This window comes from Haliotis asinina, chromosome 10 (assembly GCF_037392515.1).
Source record: "Haliotis asinina isolate JCU_RB_2024 chromosome 10, JCU_Hal_asi_v2, whole genome shotgun sequence".
NCBI lineage: Eukaryota > Metazoa > Mollusca > Gastropoda > Lepetellida > Haliotidae > Haliotis > Haliotis asinina.
The window spans coordinates 55264055-55286470 of NC_090289.1; the positions used below are offsets into that span (position 1 = coordinate 55264055).

General features: G+C 43.2%; 1 protein-coding gene across 1 annotated transcript in view; it reads right to left on the reverse strand.

Moving 5' to 3' along the window:
* LOC137298027 (alkylglycerol monooxygenase-like) overlaps positions 1-15543 on the reverse strand; it is a 36327-nt gene extending 20784 nt beyond the window's left edge. Inside the window, exon 1 of the mRNA XM_067830062.1 lies at positions 15243-15543. Coding sequence (XP_067686163.1) covers positions 15243-15353 — 111 coding nt within the window. The 5' untranslated portion in view covers positions 15354-15543. The remainder of the gene's footprint in view (positions 1-15242) is intronic.
* Between the last annotated feature and the right edge of the window lie 6873 nt (positions 15544-22416).

Sequence of the window (22416 nt, forward strand, 5' to 3'; positions counted from 1 at the left end):
ATACTTGTACCTCTTATCATGAGGTAGGAACAGTAGGTCTGCCTGGTGAATGCTATTAGGTATGTTAATTCCGAAACTCCTTCTAGGTACGTAGCGTGGCGCCGGCAAATAGATCTGCCACAGGGCTTGTTTTTCAAGCCACGCTTTGGCTTTCTCTGGTGATACTCGCGCCATTTTAGCTAGCTTATCTACTGCGCTAGCTCCTTTCCAATATCCACGCGGGCTGTAATAAATAGCCTCAAATTTTTTCATGTCCATACGCGTATGTGTTTATACCATCAATAGCTATCCAACGTTTCGTGTCCATAGGCGATAGGGACGTCTTGTTTATAGTCAGTCCGTATATCTTATGTCCATCACTTCTAAGCGTGTTCATCTTATGCCTAAAGGTACGGGTTTTGAACAGGGCCTCCTTGAATCTGGCGTGTTTGATGTGTTGTTTCACCACATACTTCTTAACCCCTTTAGCTTTTCGGATCTCACTATTGTCGGCTTTCAATATGGAATACATCTTAGGTCTCAAACCTATGTACTCAGCTATTGGTGTGCCAGCACACTCGTCCTTCATCTTACCTAGGACCTTTTTATTTACCGTGCTGTGTATAGTATGGGTCTTAGGATAGTCGCTGGTGTCGTATAAATCGATGTGTTTTTTCATGTCCTCGTACACATCCTCGGTTCGAATCTCCATCAGCAGGGAATCAGTGTCAGTGTACAACACTTCGCACCTGTCGCCGTACTGTTTCTTGAGCTCGTTGTAGTAAAAGTCGTACATCAGGTGTTTGGATAAATCGAGGATACTCATCCCAACGTAAACAGGTCGGTTGAATTTTATGTGACTTTTCTTCATGTGTATGGCAACTAGGTCGTCTGTGAATATTTTATTACGGTTGAATGCCGGACTGGCTATCAATTTCCTGAGCTTGTCTTCCTCACTAGATCTAACCAGTTTCACGGTTACGCGTTTCCTCAGGTTTTCCATAGTCTTACCAAACACCGAGTTGTTCATGAGCTTGTAGAGATTTTTCTCAAAATCACTGGTGGCTTTTTTTCGTAGGTCTGTGTTCATTCTGATGTAGGGCTCCATCCATGGGCTCTGGTCGAACATGAGCACCCTGTGTATTTTGGTCAGCCTCATACCCAATGATAGGTACAGCTGTAGGTTGCGATAGTGAACTATGTACTTGGTCTTATTCATTAAGTTAGGCACGAGTTTCTCAACGTCCGCCACACGACCACCTGACAAGTTATGTTGGTACTCAGACATCCAGTCTGTGTTAACCTTCATACGTTCGGGCGCAAGGGGATAGCTGTTGTGCGATGTGTGTAATTCCTTGGGATACTCTAAGTCAACTTCGAGGATATACCCTTTGTTAGAATCTGATGCAATGCTCATAACATCAACGTTTGGTACCCATTCGAATCCTCCTGTAGGTAGATACTGGCTCATGGCCCAGCCGTACAGGTTATTTGCGTCGAGGTAGAGAATGTGATTGGTTGGTTTGTTAGGATCGTAACCTTTCACGTATTGATTATTTGCTTTAGCGTATCGTTTGGATGCCATGGAAATCCCACCTCGCAAGCCTTTCTCAATGAATAGGTGCATGTCGTAATCTGTAAGCAATTCTAAATTAACTCCTGTCTTTTTAAGCAAGGCGTCCCACGACAGACCTGGGCTGGTGTAATACCATGCGGGGTCGAGTTTATACTGCTTGAAACATGTTTGCCGAAACGTCTCGAACACGTCGGCTAACAGCAGTACATCTGTCCTCAAGTACAGATCGTGATAATCGCCAAGGTTCTTACAACCCAGTTTATTCCATACGTTAATCGCGTGCGAGTAATCGTCTCGTGAGACGGACGCCTCATTCAGCTTGCTATAAAAGCAGTCGATAGGAGGTAGTCTGGTCTCTGTGAACTTAGCCCAACTATCCATGTACTCATATGGGTATACGCCCTTCCTCATGAGCAGGTGTCTAGTCTCGGCGTCTGTGTATCGATCGGTGATAGGGAAGGTATTGTTGGCCTTGACCAGACTGTCGAGTGACGACAGGAGGAATTGAAACGAGTCAATGAACCTAAGTCCGTTTAAGCTGAAGGAGATGTATCTCTCCATGTTGTTGGGGATGCACGTTATATTACCATCGATTTTCGCGATGGCCTGCATGATCAAGTGAGAGTCGTATCCTCTCAAGTTGTGAAAGACAACGGGAATGTTTATTGTCTTAGGATTGATTTTAAGCTTGAGGTTGCACGCGTTGTGAGCGGCGCCTCTATACTTACCAGTTATGTGGCAGTGATCTCTCACCGAATCACCGTTAAGTGGCGAGTCGCACACATGACAGTTAGTGCTACTGGTGTGAGCTATCTTGTCGGCTCTGGTCATACGCATTGGAGCGATTTTATACAATGCATTCCTAATAATTTTTTCTTCCTCCTGCAAGCACTTTAGAAACCTTTCAGCCGCGTCAGGACCCCTATACACTACCGGAGCTTTCGTTTCCCCGTCACAACGGACGACAATGTATCCAAACGAACAGGCTTTATGCTCTTGTGTTTTGTGTGTGAAACTCCCACTAGTGGATGATTCCCCTACAATTAAGGCTTCGAAGTCGGCGTATATGATATAAGGCACAGACATTTGATTCTTGTGATTGTCGAATTTTAGGATATTTTCACCTTCCTTAGGCATGTCGACTCGTATGGCCGTCTGCCCAACACCTTGGCAATCCTCCAGGTGGGATTCTAATAAATCAGCCCGACTGAAACAGTGTAGGCATCGTACACAAAAGTGTTTTTCCCCAACGTGTTTCGACTGGTCGTGCAACAACCGGCTGAGATGTTTTATCCACGTGTAGTGATACGTTTCACCTTTTTGAATCATGAATAAATTAATAACTTGACAATCCTTCACCGGGCTGACCCTGTGTATTATTGTTGTATTACCTTCGTGTCCAAAGACATTTATAGCCAGATTATTCTGTTTTTCTACTTTAGTGATCTGGGATATTGGGGTGGGTTCATCTATACCATCCCAGTTGAGCCCATCGTCCTGTGGATAATTAGAAGGCCTGTTCGGATTAGTGGCAGCTGGAAATAAGGCTGACCTGATAGATAACCTCAAGCAATCGTTTCCTCTATTCTTAACGTTTACTATGGCTTGTTTGTTCTTATAGTAGGGAGGCAAGGCTAGGTATGACCCACCTCTGAACGGCACGTATTTAGCTATATCTAGATAGACATTATCGATTTTATCTACAGCCCACCCGGACCCCATGTGTGTGTAGCGTTCTAGGTATTCTCGTATCTGCTGAAAACTATTATCGATTGATGTGTCAATGGTCTCTGCATGTGTGACGACCTCTTGTTTACCTCGGAAGTAAGGTTGAACATACTCAGTGGTACTCCCAACCTGCTTATCGAGCGACATTTTCACTGTGATCTGAAACTTGATACTTCCTAGGTTATTTAGTTCCTGGTTGACCTTATCAGCTATCAGAGGCTTGATATCTATAATGTCTATGTTTCTATCAATGTGCATGCGCCAACCTCTCAAATAATTGCCTACGGCGTGCTCAGTGCGCACGAACTGTAGGTCAATAGCTCTATTCTGTCGTAATAATTCTAAAAGCTGTGGTTTTCTCATACGAGAATACCCGCCTAAACCCAAATCGTGTGCCTCGGCTTTCAGTTGTTTTACAGTTGGACGTGCTACTGGGGCATGTGATAACAATGTGGTTAACCCGGCTTTCCCCAGTTTTGAATAACCCGTGTATCCAAGCTGTTTCGCTTGAGCTTTTAACTGTTTTACCGTAGGAGGGACTTCTAAACCTAGTAATCTCAACAATGCTGGCTTCCGCATTCTAGAATACCCGATAACACCTCTCTGCTTTGCGGCCCGCTTGAGCTCGCGCACAGTAGCCATAGTGTTTACACCTAAGAGAATCAATGTCTAATTGGTCGGCAGTAAAGGGGAGGTAACTCTTAAAAAATATTTTCTGGTGGCCGGGTACAATTCTAGACATTCTGTCAAATCGTCCCACGTACCTGGTAAAATATATAGTGTGGCTGTTTCAATCCAGTACTCGCCTTGGGTATAGTATTCCTTGTATTCACTTATACTCGAAAAACGTTCTATATGGTATTGAGACGCGATATCCCGCTCCCATTCGAAGGGGTGAGTATACTTAACACCCTCTTTAATCCATACCACGTCCACTATTATCTTAAATCTGAAGCTGTCCCATAAGGCCAGTTCATATTTGAATATGTTTTCCACAGACATAGCTATACGTAGGTGTGTATAATCTCTAATTGGAGTCTATCTTGAGCAGTCGCCTACGTTCTTTTATGTAGCCTTTTTTATTCTCGTATATGAGTTGATGTCTGACTACGTTCGCTCCGTGAGCTTTACATAAACAGTAGTGTCCTTTAACCCCGATACCACACACAGAACACGTGTAGTTAGGACTTCCCATATGGAAACAACAGAACCCCTGATTCCTGCATTTCCTACCACAGGCCTCGGTCTTCCCCATAAGTATATATTCACATCGGTATGGAGCGGGTCTCATGTTTACTTATATAGGTATTTTAGTTTAATTGCTTCGCAACCAACGCAGTAGCTGCTATACCCAACACTATGAAGCCCAGTTCACGATTCATTTGTCCCTTGGATGGTGTGTAGTACTGAGCGAGTGTGGGTTTATTGAGCGGTTCCAATTGTTTACCAGTTAGTAGATAGTATTCTTTCATTGCTTCATCAACATCGTTGAATGTTTGAACGGCATGGTTTTCACGCTGGAGTTGTTCGTTAATAAAATCGATCCTCTGGAGGCGTTTTTTAGCGTACTCGGCCTGTGCTCTTTGTAATTTCTCAGTAGCGAGATCGTGTCGCTTCCTTTCTTCCTGTATTTCAGCCGCGTGATCATCTCGTAGTTTCGAGAAGAGGTAATTACTCCCGGAAAATGCCAGGGCATTCACTAACGCCCCACCGACCATCATAGCTATCGTGGCCATCCTTATATTTATTTCATTATATTATCAGGTATGATCCCTTGTTTTACTAGGATGTCTTTTGTGGCCATCGCCATACCAAGGTTCATTATAAGCATACCCATATCCTGCAGGTTGAAATCTAGCTTGATAGTTGGTTGTTTAAGCACCATTTTAGTTAACCGAGCGTACCCTACTGCTAAACTAGCTACCACTGTGGCGTGGTATGCGTCGTTGACGAACGTTTTCCCCTCAGACATTATGTATATGATATAAAATATTAAAATTATAACATGATATGCGGATCAATAGTGGGGCCTGCCGGCGGCTTGGGGGTTACCTCACTGTTGGGTTGTGGCTCACTGTGGGAGGGTACCCCCACGTATAACCACGAGATAGCCAAGGCAGCAGTTACGCCTACAGCCAACAACAGTCGGGTTGGGTTGGTCACTTTATGTTGGTTACACCACCGTTTTTTACCGGCAGCTACTCTCTTAGGATTCTTCTGCCTGGTTACTGTTGGGGGTACCACCACTGGGGTCTCCACCGTCACTGGTTCCTGTGAATCCACTGGGGTTTCCTGTGCAGCATCCATCTATACTATTATTATTATTCTTTCTCTCAAATTGGCAATGTTTTGCCGTGATAATCGCCGCCGTCACTGGAGCCAACAACATACCATATTTGTGGTACAGCCCGCAGCTGATAGAGCTCACGGCGTGTTCGATAAAAGGGTCTTTATCTAGGTCCTCCCACAGGTAAAGTCGGCGCTCTGGTGGAATGGGAAGGAATTGTGATACAATACCGGTGTATATCTGGGTCATAGCCGATCCTATTGTCTTTGTCATTTCTGCTCCGAGCCGGGACTCGTATCTAGCGTACAGCTTATCGATTTCTTCGGCTGACATTTTGTGAATTTTATCCGGAGTGTAGTCTCCAAAGTAATGTTTGGCTTTGCCGCCAACAGCCAACGCCACCAGTTTCTCTCGCTTGGGGGAATCCCCAGTTGGGGAACCCTCCACAGACAATTGTTCGAGCAATTCCTCACACTCCATCTTATAATATAACAAATAAGATTTAGTTTTAACTATATAATACCCGATGCAGACAAAACACAGAGAAATGAAAGTTAAGTTGCACACGACAAATACTTCAAATATCATAGCTATGCTTAGCATTTGCTTAGCTTTGCTTAGCTTTGCTTAGCTTTTGCTTAGCTTTAGTATACTATATATGCTACTGGTTGGTTGGTCTTTAGAACGAGCTTAGCGTGTTTAGTTTCAGCGAGCTGTTTCTTCACCCGTTCCCGTTCTAATTTACTCATCACATCGTTCTCTCTCAAACACTCCTCGAACGAATCCCTGTCCTTGCAGTGAAATAAGGCCACCCATCGCGTCTGCTCCCTGAGGTCTTTCAACACCGAGTTGAACTTCTGCGTTAGCACCCAGACGCTGTGATTTGCATGCCGGCCGGAGAAGGCCAGGTACGATAGCATGTCTCTCTTTTTTGTTATCTCGCGATTAGCGCTGCAGTCGTCCAGTATAAACAGCGTCGGTTCCCCTTTAAATTTCTCGTGAAGAGCTTTCAACCAGTCCTGCAGGCGTGTTCCAGGGTCGATTTTGTGTACGTCCGGGTCCGTCATCACCCAAGGTCGCGCGTACGTTTTATTCATGCCTAGAGTAGGGCACATGATAACGATGTTATCGAACACATCCTTGTAGTAACCCTCCAACATATCCAACACGAAAACGGTCTTCCCACAACCAGTCTGCCCGCATATGATAGCGCAGTGTGGGTCAGTGGGTAACCCCAGGGGGTCTCCCCCACTAGTAGATGGCTTGCACGAATCTCCCATTGTCTATATTAAGTTGCGCGTCCATAATTACGTACAGATATAATTTCAACTTACCAGCGGTTTGAGCCTTCTTAGTAATCTGGATGGTTATCCCTTCGCTGCCGTTATCTATACGGCGCCCGCTACCGTGCAGTTTATCATCATCCGTGGATCGCATGTCCAACCATAAGGCGTACTTGGTGGTCAGGTATTCACCGATCTGCACGGAGCCTAGGTCCAGGTCCTTTGTTATGTAGTCCCCCACTGGTAGCTTTTTTATCTCATCCCACTGCTGGTGTGGTCTCATACCATGACTGAACAGCTGGTTGGGCACGCCCTCGATGGTAACTTCCACCTTTTCAATCTCGGGGTTGAAAAACTTCTCGCTGTCCCTCCGGAATGGATCGTAATCCTCCACGGGGACGACCAGGATACCTTTCATCGATCGCGCCGGCACGTTCAGGTTGATATTCCACACAGTGTCGCTCTTGTCTCGCACGACTGATCTATGCCTCAGTACGCGATCGTATAGGATAGCCATCTTCCCAGAGTACTGGCTTCGAACCTGCCTGGCCAGCTCCGGGCTAGTGACCATGTCGAACTCCAGAGAGATGTTGTCTATGGCATAACTGGCCTCATCACCGTTCGGCGTACGCACTACTTTGCTATAGTCGTTAAACGTGAGCTCGTATTCTAGCCTATCACCCAGTGCGGCCTGGTAAAACGGCGCGTGTCCCGTGAGCAACTCGAAGTCGAGCGGCACGCAGAATCGATTCCCGTATGCTAGAGCGATAGCCTTTTCACCGTCCGATAGCTTGTCTTGCTGGTCTGCCGTGAAGACGTATCCTATGCGCGCCCGGGTTGATTTGCTGATACCCTGGTACACATCATTGACTCGTTCTCTCTCGCTTTTCCAGAGATCCTTGTAGCAGTGAAACACGTCGCTGTCGTCGATGCTCAGCACCTCGTTACCGCTGATCTTGACGGTCGTTTTCTTGATGATAGCTCGCCCCACGTTCCGCACTAGCTCGCGTTTGTCGTTGTCGGAGGTCAACGTGATATTGAACGCCAGTCGAACAGTGCCTGGTACAATGAGGTCATTCTCACCAAGGTTTGGAAATCTAACCAGCAGAGTTTGGTTCTGGTCTATCTTACTGGGATTATTGGTGATGGTCACCGACTGTCGCACGGCTCTGGCACCTAATGGCTCTCTCAATTTTCTGAAAGGATCTAATTTTCTACCGTACATTGTTATATATAAATAAAATATATTTAAATACTAATGGATGAAGACATACCTATGGATGATATGCGGGGCGCTAGTGCCCAGGCATCTGATGAGCAGGAGACCTCATTTACTAGTTTGCCATTGAGCCAACAACTTTTAGAAACAACGGTAAATGATTATTACGAAAGTTTAAAAAGTGATAAAAACTACGTTGAACCAAATGGTATATACCATAAGAATTTTTTTGTTGATACAAAGGGTGTTCTACGTCTTAAGTCTGCCCCAGGGGTTGACCTCTTTAACAAGATCACTAAAAAACCACTGGCCTTGTCAACTCTAGCCAGCCGCAATGGTGGTGCTAAATTTATCATTGAACATCTAAACATGCCTGATTACGGTGGTGCAATACCTAAGACCGTTAAAGAAGATCTGCAAGCTACCAGATCCCACCTCACCACTATAGATGAAATGACGCCAGAGCGTGCTACAGAAGCCTCGGACAGCATAGAAAAACTGTTGAGCACCTACTGGGACAAACCGTTACCGGGGTTTGACTTTCCGGTAAGGGAACTGTACGGCTTAGACGAAGCCGTGAAACGCGTGCGTGGAGAACTCGTGAACAACATGGGGAAACTGAACGAAATCGACGAGCACATCGCTAGGGAAAAAACCAAACTCACCGAAACTGACGACGATGATATGAAGAATCGTATCAATGAACGACTACGCGATTTAGAAGACGAGAGACGTACACGATTGGAAGCCGCTTCCTCGAATCGTGAACATCTTCGATCCCAGATCAGTCGCATTCGGGAAACAATCGATAGAATACTGAACGAAGATACAACTTTAGCCAACAGGATTCGGATATTATTCCGGGAGCAAGGGATCACCATCGCCAGCATTCTGACTGCATTGGGTTTAATCATATCAACCCTGGTGGTGTCACTGGTGGGAGGAACCCCTGTGGGGCCTGCCGGCGGCGGTGGAACTCCAGGCGGTGGTGGTGGTGTTAAAGACTGGATCAAAAAACTCGGGGAAGGCCTAGCTAAACTGGCTGGTAAAGCCGCCGAAGCCCTTCCCGGCATACTGGGTAGCATCGTCTCGTGGTTGTTGAGCGCTCTGTCTAAAACTGCCATGTGGCTCAGTCAAAACCTGTGGGCAGCCATCGTCGCCGTGGCGGGTCTGGTGTACGTAGCGGCTAAGAAATCTTTAACCAAATAAGTCCCAAAGTTACCCCACCAATCACTAAGGCTGTTTTATTATCAATATGCTGTTGATAGGTGGTGGAAACCCCCACACCCCCAGGGGGTACCTCCACATGAATTTTAGGCTCCGGAGGTGGCGCCACTATACCCTTTTCACGTGGTGGGATGTGTGGGATATGTGGGGTGTTAATATCGGGGTTGATACCCAATTTTTGGTCCGCCGTGGCTATAACTATTTTGTTGTTATAACCCACCACTTTTTTTATTCTCAGTTGCATATCACTCGGAGCCATGTACAACCCCACGCCGAACACGTAATTGACTTTCGATCTGGCGTATTCTAACACGTTTTGGTAACGGTCGATGGCCCTCGGGAGATCAACTGGAGAATTGATAGCATCCTCAACGTTGGAAACGAATTGTGTCTGAGCGTCGTAAGCAGTTCCCTTACCGAGGATGTTAGAACGCGTCATCGACTGCGCACCCAACAGCGCCCACACGTACGTTCGAATCGAATCGTTCAAGCGTATTGTACCAGCACGAGTGAATCCTTTCGATGTTTTTGAGATCATTTTAGTCCAGGCTGTGGCTGCATCAGGACTGGTTTGCTTTATACAGCTGACATGGATCTTTTCATTCGTTGTGGGGCCTGTAAATGTATGCCGGTTTGGGTTGTATGAACCATCTTTAGAACCGGCATAATATTTTCCGGACCTGTAGAAGTACACGAGAACTATACCGAGACCATGGTTCACACCAGGAAGGCGAAAGTCTTTATTCGTTGGAATCTCAAACTCCCCACAAATACGTTCATAAGCGCGTCTATCATAGGGGTTATTCGTCATACTCCACGCTTTATCTTGGGGAAGAGGAGCACTTATTTCCTTCAATATTCGTCTCGTTTGATAATAAATATGAAACAAAATAACCGCCTTACTCAGTTCGTCTATACCATAGTCTGGTTTCACACCCGACCCTGTTGTCACACACCACACAGCAAAGTTGAGTTGGTTCTGCCAAAACTGCATTGGGTTTTGATTCCAGTTTACCACCGCCTGCGCGTTATTAACGGACACGACATACTTTTCAAAGATATCAATAAAGGTTGTTTTAAACCCCGTACCATCTGCATTCACCACGATTTTCAAGTGTGCTAAATCCATATTATATTATATAATTTATATATTATAATATGTACATAACACTTCCAGGAATAACTAGCGGTGAGGCCGTTCAGCTGACGCACGCGATCGATAACACGTCAGGTCAACTCGAAGTCGCACTCTGCGATATCACCTACCTACCGCAATGGACTAATATTAATATCAGCAACAATAAGCTGTTCGTCAGTGGAACTCGCAGTCAAATAACTGACGGCTACTACAGCGTGTGCTCGCTAAACGACGAGGTCTTCAAACCCCTTGGAGCCGAACTCAAGATGAACGACTCAAACGGCACAGTGGTGTTAATCAACAACGGAAGAACCTCCTTGAGGCTCGGCCGACCATTAGCGAGGATACTCGGTATGTCTCCTGACGAGATAAAACCAACAACAACCGTCACAGGCACGAAGTTACCCGAACTAGTACCGTACCGAGAGCTATACATTCATCTCAGTCAGGTGAGCACAACGTATAACATTCAAGGAGGCCACCCTTCCACTATACTGAGAGCAGTGCCGGTGAAAACTGAGAAATTCAACGACGGTAGAACCGAGTCATTTTCACCACGGCAGTATAAGAGATTAACCCAGGGTAACATACCTGAGCTGACAATATCGGTGTTAGATATAAATCATAATCCTGTAAATATAGGATACCTCAGCTTAACGCTTCACGTAACATGACCAGCGCACAAGGGCCCGGAGTGAAAAAATGCGTCAATATCGGGATCTCCGACCTCGGAGACACACGCGGTTTCGACGCTCCCGGAGTAGATGGTAAATCGTATGCCTTGCAACTGAAAAACAACATTTACAAACGCGTTGAAATCCCCTCCGGTGGAGCCCTAAGTGATATGATAGATACCACAGGAGCAACAGCCAACACTAAGTACGCCCTCGTCAACACCGGTGATGACAACTGGAGAATATACCCATCATTCGGAGGTAAACTGTTCGACTTAGACGATGTTGAGAGCACTACCGTCATCAAAAACAAACCATATATGCTCGTCTTCACCGAAGATGACAAGTGGGTGTTGTTACCTGATAACAAATGGTTTCTCAATATTAGACTCGTCTCCCCTTACGTGTTCACGGATAACAAAGACAACCACCTAAACAAAGTCGTAAACAATGGAACCCTGCTCGTGGCTTACGTCCCAACTCAGAGACGTAGCATAGTCGTCAGCCCAGTCAACACTATAGCAGCCCACATGCTATCGAGTAAACCAGCCATACAAAACGTGAAATTGCAGTTGGTGTCTGAATTCGAAGGCGTGGTCAAGATACTAGAGAGTCTACCGGCAAACTCAACACTATTCATCAAAGTCTACCTAGGGGAACCATCGGTGAATGATGTCGAGATCGTGAAGGGGATCAAACTCGGGTGGGTGAAACGACACCAGTATCAAGTTTGCAACGTTTACGTGCGGGTGGGTGTCGACTCCAAGACCAGTCTGCAGGGGGTCAACGTGATCGTAGAAAACAAGATATCACTAATCAATATCTTCCTGCCTGACAACATACACTTCATGGGTATTAAGTTAACCCCTGAATTATTATCAGAAAACCAGTTGGAAATTATATCATAATAGTATAATAATGACCAGTCATCATCCCAATACTACACTTAACGACCTGGGAGATACAGAGGGGTTCGATCAGCCTGGTGAGGAAGATGAATTATACATCCTGCACTTCAAAGACAACGTGTACAGACCGGTGCCGTTACCAGATTTTAAAAAACCTAAATGGCTGATCAACTTAACACCCACCTCACCTTATATCACAATAGACGAAAATAATTGGGTCACTAAGATTAGGAACAACGGTATCTGGGCCGGGGATTTCATTCCGGAGAGGGGATTATCACACAGACAATCTGATGGTTACGACAAAAAAGGGTTATCAACTTACTTCGAAAATAAATTAACATTTAGTAATCCTGAAATAATAACCCCCCCTTTCACACTCATCATAGAAGTCTTCTTTACGGATTCATTCGATGAAGACCCCCCAATAGTACACCAAATTTTACCCGGGGTGTCAATACGCTGGTCTTACAGAGACCAATATTGTCGTATTGTTATACAACAGGATACCACGGGTCCTATAAACCACTTAATAAACCCCAGTGGGGTTTTTATTAGAATAGGATATTTTATTAGCCTCTCACCTATTACCCTGACTAGTAGTCTAGAACTTATAGGCTTCAAATACATTGATAGATTTTTAACTGAACCCCAATTAAAATATCTTTCAAAATATATATTATAGGATGGGTCTGTACCCAGTCGTAGAGGAAGTAGCTAAGACGTTAGAAACCGTAGATGGGTTCCGCTTGAGGCAGTTATGTGATGTAAAACGTCAACTAGAACAAGACCGTGACACGCGGAAAGCACTATGTAAAAAATATAATAGAGCTTTCAATATCGTGGATGGGGCTGACACTACCCTTATGGCAACCAGTATGGGACTAGGGGCGGCAGGCGTTGGATTGTTAACCACCATCGTGGCTGCACCTATAGTGCTAGGTATTGAAATAACGGCTGGGGTGACAGGGTTGGTAGGGTTGGCGCTTAAGTTAGTATCACGCAGACTTAATCGTAAGGCATTGAAACACGACGAGATCAGGGTTCTGGCCGAAGCAAAGCTGAACACAGTGTGTGAGCGAATTTCCACGGCACTCTCTGACAGTAAGATCTCCGAAGAGGAGTTTAGTTCAATCCTCTCTGAACTCAAAAAATATAACGGAATGAAACAAGATATTCGATCCAAGTCTCGTAAGTCTGCTCTCAGCGAGGATGAGAAAAAAAAGTACATAGCACAGGGAATACAAAAAGCCCAGCAAGCCTTTATTATGAACACCAAAGAGATCGTAGGCGGTTCACATTAAACTGTTTCATTGATATAAACATAACATAGCCGTAAGCGAGCCACCGATCCTATATGGTCAGTCAAAACTTACAACATAGATAAAGTGGATATGAAAGCCGGCGAACCTAACTTGTACTACTTGAAGGATGGGCCTGGTAGGGGTTTTGTAAGAGAAGAATTATTGATCGTACCGTACGACACAGTGTTACCGCCTGCCAAGTCACGGTAAACGTGATGGCGTGGCTTTGTAGTAGGGGCAATAATAGCAAGAGCTAATAGTCCCACCAAAGCCTCATTTAGTAAATGAGGCTTTTTAGAGGGGTTTTTGAAAAGTGTTTTCGGACTATCATTCTCTATACTACTAAAAAATGGTTACGGTGTATTTGATGTGTGTGAAAAATATGACATATCGCCGATCTGTTCTGATCCGCCATTGAATTACTACACAACGTTGTCTGAGTGTTCCTAGTCATTGCTTCAAAAACATTTTTCACATACACTTATAATTCCTATGAGGGGAATATACTATCAGGTGAAATGTGTTTGCAAGTAATAGTGATAGTTTCATCAGCTAAAAAATATATGTTATCGTGTATTTGAGGTGTGTGAAAAATCAGTGATTTGATCTCATCAGCCATTGAAAGGTAATTCATTAGTTCGCTTATGCGTTGTTCTTAGTTATTGCTTCAAAAACATTTTTCACATACACCTTTCATTCTTATGAGGGGAATATACTATTAGGTGAAATGTGTTTGCAAGTTTTATCATCTAAAAAATCATATTAGGGTGTATTTGAGGTGTGTGAAAAATGTGACATATCGCTGATTTGATATGATCAGCCATGGAAATACTATACTGCATTGTTTAAGTGTTTCATACACTTTCACATACACCTTTAATTTTTATGAGGGGAATATACCATAGGGTGAAAGGTGTTTGCAAGTAATAGTGATAGTTTTATGGTTTTAGAAAAATTGTTTGGGTGTATGTGATGTGTGTGAAAAACATGACGATCTAATCTGATCTGCCATTGATGCTGGTGATGCTTGAGGGTTTTAGTTTTGTAACTTCTTTCTTTGTTGTTAATCTTAATATTTTTTGTTGATCTTATTATATGACAAAACTTGCAAGGTGTTTGTAATGCTTTGTGATAATTTTAAACTTTCTGTTTTTGAGTGGTGTGTGACAGTGTCAGTTACCATTTTGTCAATGTCCATGCCATTCCCCACATGCAGTAAAATATCTGAATTAATTATTAATGTAAACAAAAAATGTCTCAAAGTAGATTTTTTAAATAGGACAGCTGATGTTAACATGTGTAACTTTTGAAATACTTTTCTTGCATTCTTAAACATGTTTTGGAAGGAATGGCCGTAGCGTATCATTTATTCTTTCATTCATTCACATATGTACTTTTTTCTCTCTATTTCTTTCATTCATTTACTGATAATTCTTGTTTTTAATTCTTAGTATAATTCATTAATTCATTGTAAAATTCCGACTGATACAATAAAGTGGCTGAAGTTCTGAAGCTGAAGTTGCGGTGGGAACGAGCAACGTCACTGTGACACACGTTAATTAGTACAAATTACAGGGGCTTGTATTGCTGAAAATAATACGTCCTGGGTCCAACAAGCATACGCTGATATCCATACACATATAAACTCTTTCTTTATATGTGTATGGATATCAGTGTAGGCTTGTTGGACCCAGGACGTATTAATTTCAGCAATACCAGTAATACTAGTAATTTCACGAACGCAACTGGGCATTTCTCAAAATAGCAGTACTAGATAGCATCTTGATATGCTATGCTAGCAGTCTTCCAAAAGGACTTCCAAATAACAATACCGTGTCAGTAAAGTCATGGTCAGCTGACAATATAGCATGTCATCACATCATGTCACAGTCCGTGTCTAACTCGACCAGCCTACCTACCTCTGTCACATATTCGGGCACTTCTGCCACCGTCTCATAAGATGTCTCATTCGGCGTGCTGAGATACAACAGTCTCCTCGATCTCTCTGTGATCTTCAGTGCGAACTCCATGTTACCAAACTACAGGTGTGAATGTACACATTAAACAGTCCAAAGTGCAGCAGTCCTAAACAACAACAAATACACGTGACATCACCGGATATGTCAAAGGCTTCGATGACGCATGCGCAAAAAGGTGCTGTAAAGTTGACTGGGCTCCCGTATATTCCAGCGATAAATTTGCATCGCCATCGACAGAAAACTGAAACCAAACGGTTTATCATTTTCACAGATCTCCGGAATAGAAATTAGGAGTGCATGATAGGGCCTATTTTCCTTTGTTATTGCTTTAGCAGACAACTGTCTACGACAATAAATAATCCCGTTATATAGTTAATTACTTCGTTATTCTACTTCACTAAAGAAAAGAAGCGAGCTCATGAACTACCTTCATACGTTAGTACCTAATTTATAATATATCATCCAGTGAGATCAATGTTAAATTAACGAAATCACCACCTGTATGAATTTGTTTTATTCCTTAACCAACGAAGAGACAACTGCGAAAGTTTCACCTAGGTTATAAGTATAACATTTCCATTTGTTAACAATAACGGTTCTATCCTGCGTTATATGTAGGATTACACTGTCTTGGTAAAGTACAAGTTCTAGTACCTTAAATTTGGAGTGGAGTCCCATCAGTGATTCGAACGCACACTCTCAGAGTCAGGCACCTAACCCGCTCAGCCACCCCGACTTCCACAAAAATGAAACAGGACAACTAGTAGCTTTGAGTACCCCTCTGATAAGTATCAAACGGCACGGCTCCCCGGCCGAGAGCTGTGATTACACAATGACATTTAGGAAGTGGTCAGATGTAATATATGCTCTATCTGGGATGACGGGTTTGTCCACAGGAACTTATTACATATTGCTCAGTTAATGAAACGGTATGCGGAAAGTGGTATACAATATTACTGACCAAAATCGAGTTCCTGTTTTTCAAATGTGGTGTATTGGTTTCCTCGAGATTTGATGTATTCCGATATTACGACGCTCGATCCATGTCCTCGATCCAAATGTGTCGTAGCTCCAAACGGGGCCTTTGCTCCAGTGACAAAACGGCGAAACCGTGCAGAGATGGCCAACACCTAGTCTCTGAAAGAAACATATTTTACTGAACAAATTGTTTCTGAAATAATCTTAATAAAGCATAATGCAAATAACGGCAGATACTTTCGTCACATTCAAAATTTTTGATAATCTAAATTTGCTACACACAGAGTAGTCTTGCACTGGGTATATTTGTTATGTATATGACAGACTATGTTAAGAGTATCCTAGCTCGGGGGTAGCTTAGCACATGACTCTCTTTGTTTAACACTTTCCAGTGATTTAAGGAGACACACAACCTAAAAAAACCCTCAACATACTTTAATCTTTGCATGCTCCCACACATCTTACGTTTTACGGATATTTTCCACAGAATAGATATCAAGGAAACTGCGAAAACGATTTACGTGTGTATGTGCGTGTATATTTACCTACTTACTAATACGTGAAACGAAACAATCCCAACATGGCATCGAATGGCTGAACATCCGTTGAGACGCTTAAGAGACACTTACATGCGCTTCGCCCATTCTCTCCTGGTGTTCATAAAGCGATCGTAGTAGACCTAGCCAAGTACAGAACCGTTGGTGGAGTTGTACATACAACCTACATTATTGAAAGTCGAGTTGTCTACCCAAGATAACGTTGTTAATATGATGGAATGTAACGCATTGTAAGTCAACTACATGGACAACGCTTATCATCTTGCACTTGTGACAGTGTCTCATCTCAACACCACACACACACACACACACACACACACACACGTTACAGTCATGTGCCCATGCGTTAGAACAGATTGTTAAAACTGATCGATGTGCTCGTAAAATCCCCACTACCTGGAGCTTTGATTGTTGACCGACGAAGAAATTATGCTCGTCTAACCTTTTGAATTAGGTTGACAGAATTCCTTTGAAGTTATAGATTGTCTTATCTTTCAAAGAAGACATAAGCTACTGTTCATCCGGAATGGGACCCTGTTTTCTTCATTACTTGAACAATTTAGCATATGTTTCCGTTAAACATACACAGGCCTGTATACGTTGTTGCTCATGCTGAGTGTTACTAACTCCGGGGTTGTCCTGCTAATGCAGAAGGTACGGTGCAAAGATAATTTTGTCATTAATGAGGTTAGGTTCAAAAGAATGTTCTTTACTGACCATGCTATTCTTGCCATTTATAGACCTGTATTTTCATTGTTCGCTACAATATTCATATTAAACAAGCTATCTCCTCTCTGATATACGTGTTTACGGTAAATCAATACAAACAGCATCAACTAATCAACCAAATGTGTTCACAGTCCTTTTAAGTTCCCGTCTGATCATCAACTGTCGAAATACTGTAAATTTAAGGTGCAAACCACAACTGTGATGACTATATGAAATTTCAGTACCATCGAACAACTATCAAACATTACTACAGTTCACAACACAATGTACTACTCACCACTCAGGACTACAGTTCAAACACAAACAGCCTTCCTGTCAAACACTGCTACAGATCGCCCACACACTGCAATGCCCTCTCATCACACACCACTACAGTTCATCCACATACTAAAGTGCCTTCTCGTCACACATTACTACAGTTCATCCCCATGCTAAAGTGCTTTCTTAGAACACATTACTACAGTTCATCCACATGCTAAAGTGCTTTCTTATCACACATTACTACATTTCACAAACACGCTACAGTGCCTTCTTATCATACAATACCACATTTCAACCAAGAAACTACGGTGTCTTCTTATCACACATTACAACAGTTCACCCACACACCACAATACCTTTTCCATCACAAATTATCACCACTGCATTAACTTCCCATCACACTTTACTAGTTTGCCCCCACACTGCAATATCTTTCTATCACAAATTACTACAGTTCGTCCGCAAAAGGCAATTCATTCCCATTACTCATTACTACAATTCAAACACACTGCAACAGCCCTCAGCACATTGCTACTGTTACCCAAACACTGCAGTACCTTCTTATCACACATTACCACAGTGAACCCACAAACTTCAATACACTCCAATCACACAATAATACAGTTCACGCACAAACTGTAATGCCTTCTTATCGCACATTACTACAGGTGAAACGCACTGTGATACCTGCCTATCACTCGTTACCACAGTTCACCCAAACATTGTGCAATACCATCCTATCACACATTAACAGAATTCACCCTCAGTCTGCAATACCATCATTTCAGACATTGCTACAGTTCACCCACATATTGATATATATTCCTATTGTAAATTACTACAGTTCATCCACACATGCCATCGCCTACTTATCACACGTTACTACAGTTCACAAACACACTAGAACACCTTCTCATAACTCACAGTTCAGTCACACTGCAATAGTCTCCAAAAATCTGAAAGATCTTGTCCTTTATGCAATTCTTCAGTTGAAGATGAAGTACATTTCACCCTCGACTTAAGATTTACGTTACAAGTATATCCCAGAATATTATCTATCGAAACCATCACTGATGTCTTCTACTAGTATACTAGCCACTAATAATGAATCCACCCTTTGTAACCTAGCTCTCTCAGTTAAATATTCATTTATTCGTCGTAACGGGCACTTCCAATTAATCATGTCGTAATGTATATCCCTACGACATGTACCCGTGAAGGTCCCGGGGTAGAATAGGCCTTCAGCAACCCATGCTTGCCATAAAAGGTGACTATGCTTGTCGTAAGAGGCGACTAACGGGATCGGGTGGTCAGACTAGCTGACTTGGTTGACACATGTCATCGGTTCCCCATTGAGCAGATCGATGCTCATGTTGTTGATCACTGGATTGTCTGGTCCAGACTCGATTATTTACAGACCGTCGCCATATAGCTGGAATATTGCTAAGTGCGAAGTAAAACTAAACTCACTCACTCACTCACTCCCTACAACATGTATCACAACCCTGTATGTAACGCTCTTGTAAAGGGCCAGTGGCCTAAAATAAAATAAACGATTGTCTTTTCTTGTCACAGATTACTGCATTTCACCCAAACACTGCAGTGCCTTCGTATCACACATTACTGCAGTTCAAGTCCACACGGCAATGCCTTTTCCATCACACATTACTAAAGTTTGCCCACAAACTGCAGTAAGGCCCCATCATACATTACTACAGTTCTCCCAAACGTCGCAATACTTTCCCATCACACATTACATCACACCCCTACACTTCAAATGTCTTAACGTCACGCATTACTACAGTTCGCCCACATACTGCAATATCTTCCCAATATTTATTAGTGTAGTACACCTACACACTTTTATACCTTCTCCATCACAAATTACATGTACTAGAGTTCGCAAAAAAGCACTGCAATACCTTCCTATCACACATTGCTACAGTTCACCCCCACTCTCCAATATCTTCCTGACACACACTAGTGCGGTTCACGCAAATACTAAAATACTTTTCCATCACTCATTACTACAGTTCACCCAAACACTGCAATGCCTTCTTACCACACATTACGACAGTTCGATAAAGCAATGCACTGTACTACTCATCAGATTGCTTCAGTTCACCCTTTCAAGGGATACTTAAATTGTCAGAGGTGTCAGGAGAACCCCCGCAGGACCTATAGCGGGTAGGTTGACAATACTAGTACATCAATGGGTAGGGTGAGAATGCAGGAACAGTAACGGGTAGTCTAACAATCGAGGAACAGTAACAGGTAGGCTGACAATAATGGTACAGTATCAAGTACAGTAGCGGGTAGACTGGCAGCACGGATATAGTAGCGCGTAGGCCGTTAAGAACGATTACATTGGGGAGTGGTCCGATCTGATGGGTGTAGGAAGACAGGCATATAGATAGACGGTGTTTCTGTTAAACATGCAAAGTTTTTAGGCGGTCATTAAATGTGTACTCATAGCTGAAGAGGCTAACCCAGACTGACAGGGAAAAGGTGTCATCCACTGGATCCATTGATACGGAATATTAAGACAGACACGGTTTGCAATTAACAATCATAGTTTTTAGCTACACAGTTTGTGAGGCATATCCAGCTTTGGATTTTGCAAGAAATACTGAACGTATATGCGAGGGTCGGTGAGGTAGTATAATGGGTAAAGCGTTCGCTCGTCACACCGAAGGTCCAGGTTCGATTCCTACAATGTATAACGTCCTTTCTTGCGCTCCCCAGCTGTGATTTGCTTGAATATTGCTAAAAGCGGCGTGAAGCCATACTCATTCACCAATGTATGCGAGAAACGTGAGCTAAATGCAGATACTTAAACAGGATACAGAGTTTAGGGAAGGGTATTTCACCTGAGTCTTAAACATCTACGGCAGCATGTCCATGACGATTATACACAGGCCCTCGTACATAACCCACATTACTATCGCCAGTGGGTTAAACACTTTATCTGTCACCCGACACCATACAGGGTAAGTCTTATCTTCGTAGCACAATTAGCTCAAATGCATATCAATGACGACTCGAGAATTTTCATCTTCCTCCATTTTCCTTCCTGAGAAACAAAATATGACATTAGCTGGCCAGAGTACGTCATCAGACAATGTTAGTTTCCGATAACACGACCTGATGGTCAATCCCGCCCTGCCGAGTAACGCAGTCAGATCATGTTCTCAGTGTAACAGCATTAAGCAGTGTTTCCTACAAATATTAACCACTAAGCGCATATGGGCTTTTAAACTAATTTGATAAATGCACCGAAGGCCGGATGATATTGCCTTTACTAAAACATTTATAAAGATAGCTGTTCCCTTTATTGGCTATTCTTGGTTTAATTGACACTGACAAACTCCGGTCGGTCTCCGTGATTCCAGCGTATCAGTTGGAGAAATTGGTTATACTGGCAATAAAAAGCTAGGGACATCCCTATTATGGCGCTATAACATCTTTAAGTGTTTGTCACAAATTCTCATTTACAAAGAGCACGTGTTGTTCGCCTAGCGACACCTATTAGGAATTTAGATAATTTATTTTGTCAGATGCTTGAAAACACTGACAGTCTGACAGAAGGCCAGAGCTGGATGTCAAGCAGGGTTCATATTCCACAAAAGAGCAGTTTGCTCCACTTGACCACTGTTTTGCTCTCTTAATAAACTACCATTTCGCACAAGTGTCCGGAGACAGCATTTTTTCAAATAACGGGCCCGTAGGGCACTAACTGCAAACACTCTCCATTAATAAGTCAGCGCTCATTCAGGGAGAATGTATCCACGTGTCTGACGTCATCAGTTTATACGAGACGCAAGGAATCAGCTTATGAGAGCGGCGTACTCAAAGGAGTGAGTAATATTGTACAAGCTTTTGGTCACAGAATGATGTTGGATGACATGGCATCAGTCAGGAAATGAGTCCATCTCCACAAGGCATAAATTGATGTGAATATTGACTTTTATATCTAGTGCACTTCTGGCAGACAGAAACAGATTATATGTATGATCATGCCTGTTACATCAATTACTGATTTGGCATTTCTTTTCTCTATTTGTAACGTGAGATGGGTCATGTATTCATGTGAGGTTTGCTATTCCGAACGTTGTTAACACATTTAACAGTTTCGTTTTTCTCTGATTCATTGCCGGTAACAGACTCCATACGGCGTTGGCATGCGATTGCAGCAGTGAAGACTTAAGCGTGGTCTTGGCTTCAAGACAACAGGTAAGAGTGGGGACGTTTGATCAACTCGCACACCTGAGGATGTGGACGGCTTATCAAGACGTGTCGAGCAGACTGAACAGAAGGAAAAACACTGACATTGCACAGTGGATATTAATCATGGTTTAAGAGCACGACTTTAATAAGATCTTATCTCACTGATAGGCAAACGGAGAAATAATTGCAAAGCGTTGCCAACGGGTGGATTGTAATTACCCACAGCTTAACAAATTGGTCTTGAAAAGGACTTTAATTGTTGGGAAATGACCGATAAGTCCCAGTGCGTTTGATAACAGATTTACTCCGACTTGTTGCTCGGATTACACAGAATTTCTTTTCTATTTTCAGACGGTGTTACC